At 34.0% G+C, this 13,203-nt stretch overlaps 1 protein-coding gene and 1 pseudogene across 1 annotated transcript; both read left to right on the plus strand.

The window, feature by feature from the left end:
* Nucleotides 1-1,107: 1,107 nt before the first annotated feature.
* LOC148778893 (flavonoid 6-O-methyltransferase 6-like) lies at nucleotides 1,108-1,419 on the plus strand (the record flags this gene model as incomplete). Its single annotated transcript, XM_088857193.1, has 1 exon — nucleotides 1,108-1,419. A coding segment is annotated over one exon (312 nt), but the record flags the coding sequence as incomplete, so codon positions are not given.
* Nucleotides 1,420-5,491: 4,072 nt separating this feature from the next.
* LOC148778894 (pentatricopeptide repeat-containing protein At5g56310 pseudogene) lies at nucleotides 5,492-6,688 on the plus strand (annotated as a pseudogene).
* The last annotated feature ends 6,515 nt before the right edge of the window (nucleotides 6,689-13,203 follow it).

Below are 13,203 nucleotides of genomic sequence, written 5' to 3' on the forward strand. Positions count from 1 at the left end.
CCTCTAAAAAACTCCATCTCTCTCTCTCTCTTCTTTTCTCGGTGAGTTTACCAGCAAAAGGGTTTAGCTTGAGCTCGAACACGAGCATACCTTCTTATGTGTGAGAGAGAGATGGAGTTTTAGAGAGAGAGATGGAGTTTGGGTTTTAGAGAGAGATGGAGCTTTAGAGAGAGAGAGAGATGTAGTTTGAGTTTTAGGGAGAGAGATGGAGTTTTGAGAGAGAGAGAGACAATGATGTGAGAGTGAGAGAGATGGAGTTTTGAGATAGAGACGATGATATGAGAGAGATGGAGTTTTAGAAAGAGAGAGATAGAGTCATTTCATAAGTTGTTGAGGTCAGTAATACATGGTAAAAAAGGTTTAGGGGGTTGGAAGATAGAAAAGATGGAGTCCTTTTGCTTATATGTAATATTTTCAATACTTGAGTCTAATGAGATATAGAAATTAAAAAAATAGAAAATAATAGGATATTTACCCTAAAATCTTTTGGAATGAGTTTTTTTTTTTTTGCCTTATATTGTATATAAACAAAAGAAAGCGTGGCAGTAGGAAGATAGGAAGGAAAAGGAGTTCAAAAGGAAACTAATAATCCTCTCCCACTTTTTCTCCCGAAATAGAATGCTTTGCATCAGTCCTAAAATTTTAAGTTAAATATGCTATTTATAAGAGGAAATTACAAAGAAGATCGGTCAGCCTACCTTTTTTTTATTTTTTTAAAAATTGACCAACCTTTGTAATTTCCGTCCATAAATGGAGCATTCTCCATTTTACCTAAAATTTTGGGGTCAGAACATAAATCACTCTTAAAAAATATAGATGAACCATAACGAGTCTTGGATTTTAATATATCCTTGGTTTGGATCCCAATGTTTCCTAGCAAACAAGAGAAAAAGACCTTGGACTTGAGATGGATAGTGGATATTAGGAGTAATTCCTGTAGATGAAAATTAGGTGTACTTAATTTTTGCCCTCCATGTCTGTGAATGTGCCATACCTTATGGTGTACGATGTAGAAACATATAGCGTACCTTCCCAAGCATATACCTTTTGAAACTACATCCCCCTCTCATGGCATGCTTGATTGTTTCCTAAATTGCTTTTGTGCAGTGGATACTACATGACTGGAAGGACGAAGACTGTGTGAAGATATTGAAGCAATGTCGAAAAGCACTCCCTTCCAAGAGCGGGAAGTTGATTATTGTGGACGTAGTTCTGCATCATAAGGAAGATACCAGTGCCTTTGCTGACTCGAGGTTGGCATTCGACATGTTAATGTTTGCAACAACCTCAGGAGGCTTGGAGAGGACAGAGGAGGAGTGGAGGGCACTGTTGAGCAAGGGTGGTTTCAGCAACTGCAACATCAAACCGCTTCCGACCCTCCAGTCAATTATCGAAGCTTACCCCGACCCAAACGAGTAGTATTACCATAAACTACAACGAAAATATTATACGATCCATATAGTTTTGAAAATGACATGATCATGTGGGTTATCACCATCAACTCAGTGAATTGAATAATGATGGTGGGAAACAGGGATTGTTCATAGCACCATATCGCTCATATCATAGGGGTCCTAAAGTATAAAGTGCCTGTATTACTGGTAGAGCATCCCTCTTAATTACGATTCCATGGATGGTGTTTGTGTAATATTTTTGTATTAAGAACGATGTGCTTCCCTATTAGTGATGATTCTATGGATGGTGTTTGTGTGGTATTTTCGTGTTACAAAAAGTATGATTCTCACTTTTTTCAGGTAAATCAGTTATAATCTCTCATTTCCGTCGTCAGTTGGTGTTGTCATTTTTCGCATGTGTTGTAGAGCTGAAATAAATTTTATTGCGAGGGTAATATTAGATGGACTGATGCAAAAACGATCCATGTGCTCATGATAACCACAATACCATATATGTTATAACTATGTTTGGACAATGAAGGTGATGCAAATACTGCTAATGACATATTTGGTGGGAACCACTACATCACGTCCAACTTGTTAAAGACATTGGGATAGTAACAATCGAAAATTATAGATACTCTCCAAAATCAATTTTCTACAAATCTTACCCTCATAATTTTTTATATTATATACTAAATTTCAACATTTTTTTTTCTTGTATTTATCGTCCCCACCATCTCCCATTAAAAAGTCAAAAAAATTGAAACCACAATATCTTTCTTAATACTTCCCCCATATTTTACTATTTATAGGTTTTAGAGCTGCACCTTTCTCTCTCTACCAAAATTTCATAAACTCCTGAAATTTCAATCTCTCCCCAAACTCTCCTCTCTCTCTACCGAAATCTCATGCGAAAAGTTTCTCTCCCCCCAAACTGATCTCACTCTCTATGAAATCCCAAACTCCTTCTCACAGCAGAACTCTCAATGTAAGCTGTGGATCTCCCTCTCTCTATGCCCAATCTGTCTATCTCAATCTCTTTGCCCAAACTCTCTCGCTTTAGGAAATCTCAATCTCTCCATTTCTGTTTTTTTAGAAACCAATCGCTTCTTCTCTCTCTCTTTGTGCCCAATCTCTTGATTTCTCTCTCTCTTTGCGCACTCTCTCTCTCTATAAAATCTCTCTTGAATCACCCATTTTTTCCCCTCTCAGTCTACAAAATCTCTCTTGAGTCTCCCATTTTTTCCCTCTCTCTCTATGCTCAATCTCACTGGATATCTCTCAGATCTCACTCTTTGTGCCAAAAACTATCTCTACAAAATCTTTCTAATATCTCTCATTTTCCCTCGTGCTCTTTCTCTCTCCTCAAAACAGTGACAAACTATATTTAATAATAACCTCACTTGATGTCATTATGGACATATGGATCACGTTATATAGCTCCACAATGTTTGCAATGGTGTTATCCTGGCTACATGATTGGTGAACTGTCCGGCTCCAGCAAAACATGCCTTACCAAACCAGTTCAATAGATTTTTATGATATAAAAAAAATTATGAATAATAATTTAAAATATATAATATATTGCACTGGTCAAAATTAGTCATATACCAGTTTTGTTGTTTATTGAATAAACATAAATTTACTTTAGATCAACCTGACCAAAGTACTAATTGGTGGTCAAACAGGTAACCACTAGTCCGGCCTGGTATAGATAGATTTGATTTGTGAGCCGTGCTTGATATTTGGGCATAAAAGAGTTTGCTAGCAGGTTGCCAATCATCTCACGTTAAAAACGAAAGGTTGGCGTATGGCTCAAAGTTTGGTTGAACTTCTATTGGAGGAACGTCCCACTCCAACCGTCTATTATTGGGTTTTGAAGGTTGAGGAGGTGCTAGCAACTTATTTGAAGCCTTAAAAACTAGAATTGATGGTTTTTTTTAAAGGGATTATATACAATGAGATTTATTTTTTATATTTTTTTTATTTTTTGTTTTTTTATAAAAAGGATCACAATTACGTTTAGCCATTGATGTGAAATCCAATACATGAAAACAAGGTTCAAAACATCGACTCGGCCAAAGTACTCGGGCCCAGGCCGAGGCGATTTACTCGGCCGAGTCCGATTTCCTCGGCCGAGTCAAGCTCTTGTTTTATTTTTTTGAACGTAAATTAATTACATATATATATATATATATATATATATATATAAAGAGGAGCAGCGTTTATTCAATGTGCGTCTATTCATTGTGCGTCCGCTGGCTTCGTGGTAGTAAGCCTGCACTAGTCATGCACCCGCCAGGACGTGGGATACATTTTCCTAAACCCTTTTTGCTTCTTTTTCCAGCCAATAAAGATTACATTCTATATAAAAATTCCTTTTGCTTCTTTCTAGCAAATAAAGATTACGTTGTATATAAAAATGGAGGACTTTTGCAACTACAGTTATATGTGGGCAGGTCTTAACCTCCAAATAGGTTGTGAGTTCCATTTTTATAGGTGGCGTATTTTTTTAACTCGATTTTTCTTAGTGCATGAAATTATTTTGGAGTTTTTTCTTCCATAACTCTCTTAAAAATATATATATATTTACTCTACATTTGTTAATGGCTTAGATTTATGTTTTAAATCTATTTTATTAATGGTTTGGCTTTATTTTAGAATTCTTCTTTTCATAACTCTCTTAAAAAATATATTTTTTAACACTATATTTATTAATGGTTTGGATTTAAAAATATAGTTTTTTAACACTATATTTATTAGGAAACATTTTATATAAGGATGCTACCTTAGTAGAACTATGGATACCCCTAAAAAATCCATCGGAAAAGGTAGTTTTAATATTGAAAAACTCCATTTGATTGATCATCTCGACATCAAGATGTATGACTATGAAAAATAAAAGATTTTAAGTCTAAAAAATAGTACATTTTACAACATATTATCTACACTGTCCATTTTCAAGATTTTCATATGTTTATAGATCTACTTGATTTTAACTATTTTTTAGATTTAAAATTTTATAATTAGATATAAAAATAGATTTTGAGATAATCCTAAGCACATTTTACATCAAAATTATATACCATAATAAAATTTGAAGGTACACCTTACCTCTACACCTACGGATGCATCCGGTATGCCAACTGCACCCTATTTATTAATTAATGGGTGTACTGAATGTTGTCTTGGCTTAGTGTTTTGTTCCACTTCTGAACAAAATATTTTCTTAGCTTAATGTTTCGTTATGTACTGCAGTACTAGCAGTACCGAATTAGGTTTTTTCCTTTTCTTTTTTGGAATTGGTACCAGTATTTTTGGTAATAGTAATACTAATACCAAACTACCATAATACTAGTCCTAAAGTATAATATATTTAAACGAAAAAGATTTTGTTCACTGGGATTAGCAAACAAAACTTTATGCTAAAAGAATATTTGGTACCCCCAGTACCGAACATCATGTTTACAATTATGAAATTACTTCGATACTCTAAGTACCGACGATAAAGAAAAAGAAGATTAAAAAAAGGGATAATCTACGTATATTAAAAAATTTCAGAATATTTTTAAATATACCTAAAACTAAAAATATTTCCGTTGATTTCTCAAGAAGATAATATATATTAGTAGTTATAAATGGAACAATTATTTGAAAGGCCTGATCTTCCTTCTCGTGGAGGGGCCTGAGAAATCCTCTTAAAATGTGTTTCTTATAACTGTTAGCATTTCAAATGAAGAGAGAGAGAGAGAGAGAGAGAGTTGTGAATGATGCAAGAGTAGCAATAACTGAGAGCAAAATCAACAAAATACAAACAAATAGTAGTAGTCTCCATTCTAGAAAACTTATCAAATTCGAGAATAACTCCTCGACTATGAAGTATGAACCAAGGACTCCAAATCACAGCCAAATCCTACTCCCTCAACCAAATCAAGCAACTCCATGCGTACCTCATCACAACAACCCAACTTCTCAATAAATTCACACAAACAAAACTCATATCTCTATGTGCAAACTCCCCTTCAAACACCTTCCAATATGCACGACTGATCTTCTCCCAGATCAAAAACCCAGATACATTCTCGTATAACACCATGATAAGGGCTTCTACTCTGCACTCTAACCCACAAGCAGTCCTTCAATTTTACTCTAAAATGAGGCGTGAAGGTGCTTCTCCTGATGGCTTCACCTTCAACTTCTTGCTCGAGTCGTGCCGCCGTACCTGCAAGGATGCGTATGGAATGCAAGTCCATGGCCATATAATCAAGCTTGGATGGGCATCTTGCAATAAGGTCTTGGACACTAATTTGGCTATGATGTATGTGGATTGTGGCCAATTAAAATGTGCAATGCAAATGTTTGATAAAGTGCCTCAAAGAGATATTGTTTCATGGAGTGCTATAATAGCCATTCATGCAAGAAAAGGGGACTTAGACCATGCACTGAGGCTCTTGGATTGCATGGGTTCATCAGGCATCCATCCCAATGAGGTTACATTGATGCCAATCATCCAAGCCATTGCCAAGTCCAGTGCACTCACTCTAGGGAAACAACTTCATAATTTCATAGATAGAAGCCCATACATAAGGAAAGACACTTACTTGAGCAATGCCATTGTGTATATGTATGCAAAGTGTGGTGATATAGACAAGGCTAGATGGGTTTTTGATGGGATTATAGAGAAAGATGTATGGTCATGGAGTGTCATGATAGAAGCGTTGGCCATACATGGCCATGGCGAGGAGGCCTTAACAGTCTTTTCGAGAATGTTGAAGGTCGGCGTGCTGCCTAATGGGGTCACACTATTGAGTGTGTTAAGTGCATGTAGCCATTCAGGGCTGGTAAGTGAGGGCCGGAAGTTATTTAGAGAGATGAATGCCAAGTATGGTTTGGTCCCAAGAGTGGAGCACTATGGGTGTATGGTAGGCCTGCTTTCACGGGCCGGGCTTCTTGATGAGGCCCAAGAACTTGTATGGGGGATGGGAGAAAGGCCCAATGGGCTTGTGTGGCGAGCATTGGCGGGTGGTTGCATGGCCTATGGGAATGTGGAGATGGCAAAGGATGCATGTCAATTGCTTCTTGGGTTGGATCATGATCATGTGGGGGACTATGTGCTCATGTCTAATGTGTATGCTAGTGTTGGGAGGTGGAAGGATGTAGAAAGAGAGAGAAGCATGATGGATATGTTGGGGTTGAAGAAAGTGAGAGGTGTAAGTGCCTATGAGTTGGATGATCATGGTTATATCTCTACACTCAAAAGCAAAAATGATCATGGCCGTATGTGTAGATGACATAGTGCATGTTTGGTATTCTCTAAAACATGAAAGTTCTAGTTCTCTAGAATCTAGGGCTTTTTGATATCAAGAAGTTCCTGAATGTTTCTTTCATAATTTGGAATTTCTCGAATTTCAGTTGGGGTTGAGAAAGGGAGAGGTGCAAGTTTGGGTTGTTCTTAGGGTTGGGGTGCCTGTTGTTTGGATAGACCTGGTAAGAAATCTGGAATAGCCTGTATATTGTTTGGGTTGCCTGGAAGATGTGTATTCCTGAAATTCATTAGTCATTCTTTTAGTTTTTTTTTCTTCATTTAATTTTGAGATTTACCAATAAACTTCTCATTTTCATTCCAATGTTCAATGTCGTTTATTGATTTTGATAAAATATTTATTCTTCATTTCGCTTTCCAATAGTTAGCAATTTTATATCCCAAAGTTTCTATTATCCTCTATCTATTGAAATGTATCAAAATCTTCAAAGGCTAAACCAAGTAAGACATTTTTGCCAACTACATAATTATGTCACTACTTCATTATTGAGGGAAATAGTACTTCCATATTACAAGGTCATCAAAATTTCATTATTCTAATTATGTTCTCTCCTGATTCTCTCTATTTCTCTCTCTTTTTTATTATCCCAAGAAGAAAAAAAACACATAATGCCAAGTTTATCCTGGTATCATATGCAAAAAAACGAGACGACATGAGAGATCTCTGCATCACTCCCTGACCTGGTCTCTCTATCTCTCTCTCATATCTAAATCTACATTTAAATATGTAATTTGCTCAGACTCACAAATTCTGGTCTCTAGGTTACACTGTGAAGTCATAAACATCTAACTGTATAGTTCTTTAAATCAAAGTACAATATATCAAAGCGTTCCGGAATAAATTGTCCGACAAAAGCTATCAGAGTTTAGGACCTAGGCCTACTCGCGAGCATGAACATCTGATATAGGTTGCGCATGAGCCACAACATCTCCAAAAATGAAACCCTTTATGTGCATAGGATGAAAAGTAATGGACAAGTTCCTTGAAGTCCAATAATTTGCCTGAATAAATTACCAAAATATGAAATTTTTATACTAGCATATAAGTTTTTCTGGTTCTTTGCAATATAAGTAAATTGTACTTAAACATGCTCCTCCCAACTAGGCCCAGTCATCTTCCTCGTCACTTTATTGAACTGAAGACTAGGCTGATTTGGGAGCTCTTTTATCCCTCTGTAGAGCCATATCAAATATTCAACCTGATTTTCACCAAGCTCTTGTCCATACTATTCGCTTGTGATAAAACTTAGCTCTTCATATGCCTTCCTTGAACACTTGCCATAGCTCTCTATTCACCTCCCTAAAACTTTGGTTAAGGGAATTTCGAGAAACCTCTAATCCTAAACCCCTAAGGACCATACTAGTATAGTAGATCTTTGTTGATCATGCCTAGTAGTCCATAATACTTAGGAAACCCTCACATCAGACAAGGTCAGTCCAGTAACTAAATCTTATCAGAATTTATCCAGGTCAACCTAGAACAACACAAAAATCTCATAAAATTGTTAATTGAAGACCCCATAATGCGTAAAATATGGACCACATCACCACTGTAGGACTCAATAGAGCTTGTTGTACCAGCCAAAGGTTGCTCCTGGCCCGTGACGCAGGGTGCGTAGGAGAACGCAATGGGCCTAACAACGTGCATCACGTCATCAACCTATTCTATGCTTCAAACCTTTTTTCAAAGGGTTCTACAAGTGAATAATTCTCATAAACGGTTTGGGTCAAAGCTCAATATACACCACACATACATGAACCTTTAGTTGTTGTAGTGAGTTGCCCCCATCATGTAGTGTGGATTTTAAGTTTCCCTTTTATAATAGTTACGCCCATCATTCTGGTTATGCTTAAAATAACCACTATGGCAAATCAATAATTACATTCTTCCGATGGCCATGAATCAATCTGGGATACCTACTATTAGAGGACCTAGACAAATGAATGCATAGTGGAGAGGGAGTAAAACGTCATCAAAGCTCACATAATTAATAGACATTTCTAACTTCATATCAAATATTCATTGAAAAAAAAAAAAAATTCAACAAGTTCAGTTCCATATAAATTTGCAATTAGTCATCAACGCATACAATTATTCCAGTATCCACGTTAATTACACGAAGAGCAAATAAGGAAGCTAGCCTAGGGATTAACTAAAAGCCAATTACTTAATGTAATTGAAATTTTATTTTTTCACATTTTCAGATAATATCTTCTATCAATTTGTTACATACAAAAAAACATCGATGGCATAGTGGGTCGATGTTTTTAGATGCATAATCTGTATTATTAGATGCATTATTAATTAATTGATGAATATTACAACTACATAGTTTTTACTTTACTGTAGGAAGATCATGACAATTATATATATATAGAAAGATAAATATCAAAACTTCAAATCTCAACTTATATACTTCTCCAATATTAGTAATTATTAGTAATTAAGCCCTTTTACCGAATCCTCATGCACATTAGTTGGATTTTTTTATTCAAGTGAGGTTTTAAGATCCAAGTTTATGCATTTTTTAGTCCCGAAATCCCAATCCATCATTACTTCATTACTTGCTCAAAAGGTTCATCTATCGCTGATTGACCCCTGAAACCCCCGAAACCTACATCTCGACCAAAACACTTCTGTTATTAACTGATCAAGCTAGCGAAGCCCCTGATAAATTGGTTCAAAAGATCAAAGAGTAATGGCGCTTTCAATAAAAATGATTACAAAGAATGAAACAAATAATATAAAAACATACACATAGATTGCAAAATAGATGGGCAGATGTCCGAATAGATCTAAGACCTCATACGTCTGCTTGAGGCGAAAGCTCCACGTGGAGAGTAGTGTTCGTAAAATCGAACCGAAACGGTTAATCGATCAAGAGGCTGGGGGCGGTTCAAATCGGAACCGGATTAACTGGAGCGATTAACCGGACTAACCGGTTAAGTAGATTATTTGTAATAAAAATGAATCAAAGCCCCCTAAAAAATTTTAAAAAAAAATTAGAAAAACTTAGATTAAGTATACACTATCATATTACATACATTTATCTTATAAAAAACAATTGAAACAACTTTTTATATAATTTAATAGTTGAATATTATAGAGATATGTAAGACAATTTATAATTTCACATAAATTCAATTAATGAAGTTACAAAGTTCAACTAACAATGGATAACGCAATAATATATGCTTCTATATTGTTTTAATGTTGATGTTGAAAAATGTTGTTTTAATGTTGAAAAACCCTTTAATACGGTTTAGAATTGGGTTTGAGAGCGTATTTGTTTTGTAGCATAATGTTCCCAGTTTTTCGAAAGGTTGTGAGTCAAGGTAGTAAGAGAGAGCACCTCATTTACTCAATAACTTGGTTAAAAATGCAAGGTGTGGGTCAAGGTGTTAAGTGTTGCTTCAAATGGCCAAATTGATTTTGAAATGGCCAAACCTCATTTACTCAGTAACATTTTAAGTTGAGTTTTAACCTGACAAAAAAAAAATTTATATAAGATGGCAACTTTAAAATGTAGAATTAAGATGCATATTAAAAATAAATAAAAAATGGTTAATTTTTTATCCAATTCAGCATGTGGAAACATGAGAGATGAGTAAAACACCTTTTAGTTTCAACCTCTTTTCGTCATAGAGGCTAATAAACATATTTAAGGAGTATGAAGTTGCAACAAATGATAGATAGAAATATTTTTTTCTCATATTTGTCACAAAAAAAATTATTTTTGTAAAATAAATAAATAACATACAAAAAGATCCAAAAAGCTCACCAAAAATATTTAAAATTTTTTTTCAAAAAGAATATATTCTTTTTTTTCTCATATTCATCACAAATAACATATTTTTATAAAAACAAAACGTAATTTTATTAAAAAACAAATTTTTTTTTAAGAACCCTAAAATCGAGCAAAAGAACACAAAAAAGTTAGCATCAAAATCAACCCCAAATCTTTCATTTTTTGAACAAATTGACATGGGGATATGATAGATACTTTAATTAAGATTCTAATGCCCGATTCATTCACTATTGAGATCTTTGTTCAAATAATTGTGGATTTTTCACTTCACGAAAATTTCGGGAAAAAAACACAGCAAAAAAAATTGATATAAAAACATTTAATCAATAGTAAATCAAAATAACTAGTTTATTTGATACATGAGGCCTTTATGATCAAACTTCAGTGATCAATTTGATAAAAATTGATCAATTGGGCAATCAGAAATCAATTTGTTTGGATCAAAAACAATTCTTCGAGCAGTAGTACTTCGGGCCCAAAAAACCCTCAAATCTTCATCATTTTGGAAAAATTGAAATATATGAAAGTTGAATCCTTTAACAATTAATCAAAGCCCTCCAGTTTTAAGAAACACTATGAGGTATTGAAGCTACATTTGATAGAATGGCGGAAATTTTTAATTTTCAAAAATCCCCATTTCAATCCGCCAAGAACTCTTTGTTTTTGGAATTTTGATTCAATAATTGACAATCACACAATCACCTTCGGTCCCTAAAATTCACCAAAACCCCTAATTGCACCAAGACATCTGCTATGGGCCATATTAGTGAAATGATCCAATCCCACTATAGTCAAGTCCCTTACGGGTAAAATAGCCTCCTGAAGCTACTAGAAGTCTCCTTGTCCACTTTAAACCTAAAATAAAACTTTAGAAAATGGAAATTCATTATAATTCTGAATTTCCTTAAAAAAAAAAAAAACTACTTAAGAAAACTTCCCTGATTCCCCTCTTACGAAGTTATCTTGTTTACCCAAACACCAGTCGAAAATCTTCTTTATTGATAAATAAAAGGGGAATCAAAATGGTATGAAACCAATTGTTAAACAGTGATAAAAAAATCACCTAATATGTATTTGTATTTTACTTATTTGTTTAGGGTCTTTTTTGTTACTAAATTATGTGACTAGTACAAAAGCAAAAAAGGTTACATGGGACACACAATTTTTCCTTTTTGGTTAGAACTTTTCTCTCTCTTTAGAAAGTTCTTTCTAGGGTTTACTTGGGTTATGTTTAGAAAAGAAAAGAGATTTTTTTGTTCATTTTAGTGGGAAAATTATATGAGTTTATATTGCTCATGTCCTTAGATCGTCCAAAGTAAAATGGAGTAAATCGTGGTTTTTGGGTGATCACAATAAAGTATTTTTTTGGTGATAGTTTTCACCAATTTTCTCCAATGAGGTAACTTTGTATCCCCTAGTAAATTTCTCTTTGATAGTGTAATTACTTACTGGCTTGTCCGTACAGCCCTGCCAGGTGAGCCACATTAAATTTGTATTATGATTTGTCTCTCTAATTTTCTCACATGAATATGTAATTTATTCCATCTCTAATTTATTTTTCTTAAATTATTGCACATGATATTTGAAAGGATTATGATTTTATATATGCGGTATTGAGTGTGTGATATTCAGGTTAAATTGGGGTTTCGGGTATTTGAACTTCCAACACTAATAGTTCCAGAGTGCTCATTGTTAGGAATTAAAGTGGTTTGGAATTATTTGTTATGAACCAATTGTTGTGAAAAAAAAGTGCTCCAAAACTAATAGTTCTCAATTGCACAGAAGCCAAAATATCATAGGATTAATAATCATATGTGTGCGGTTTGGATAGAGCCGAGGCTCTAAACAATCAAATTAGAGCCCACCTTCAAATAGTTTCGAGAAATGTGGTTTCAATATTGAAAATCTTTATGATAGTCTTAAATTATATTTTTATCTTTAATTATAAAATTTAAAGCTTTAAAAATAGTGTAGATCAAGCCAATCTATGAAAACTTTAAAATCATGAAAATTGACGGTCCAAAATGCGTTACAAGATGCACTATTTCCAAAACTTTAAATCCATTTTTTCTCTCATGTCCATACATCTTAATGTTGAAATGATTAAGTTGCGGATATTTAGACATCAGGACAACCGCTTCTAATAAAATTCTTAAGGTGGGCTCCAATTTGATTGTTTAGAGCCTCGGCCCTATATAAACGTTTCCCTAATTATATTAAGATGTAATATATAATACTAAGATCTATAATAATAAACCAAAAATATAAATAATATCTTATTGTTTTATTTATTAAAAATATTTTATGATTTACAAATAATAGTAATTATATAATATATCTTAATATACAAATAACATTTAAATAAGGGAAAAGTTTACATAAGGTTGCAACCTTAAAATGTAGAACTATGGATGCACATCAAATATCAATTATAAAAAAATGTTTTAATATTGAAAGCCCTCTAATTGATCATCTCGACATCGAGATGTGTGACTATGAAAAAAAAAAAAAAAGATTTTGAGTCCCATAAATGGTGCATCTTACAAAACATTATCTAGACCGTCCATTTTTCAAGATTTTCATGTGTTATGGATCTACTTGATTTCAGTCATTTTTGAAGTTTGAAAGTTTCTAATTAGATATAACAATAGATTTTGAGATAATATTAAGATTA

The sequence above is a fragment of the Amborella trichopoda genome, unplaced genomic scaffold (assembly GCF_054954075.1).
Source record: "Amborella trichopoda isolate Santa Cruz 75 unplaced genomic scaffold, AtrichopodaSantaCruz75HAP2 v2.0 scaffold_662, whole genome shotgun sequence".
Lineage (NCBI taxonomy): Eukaryota > Viridiplantae > Streptophyta > Magnoliopsida > Amborellales > Amborellaceae > Amborella > Amborella trichopoda.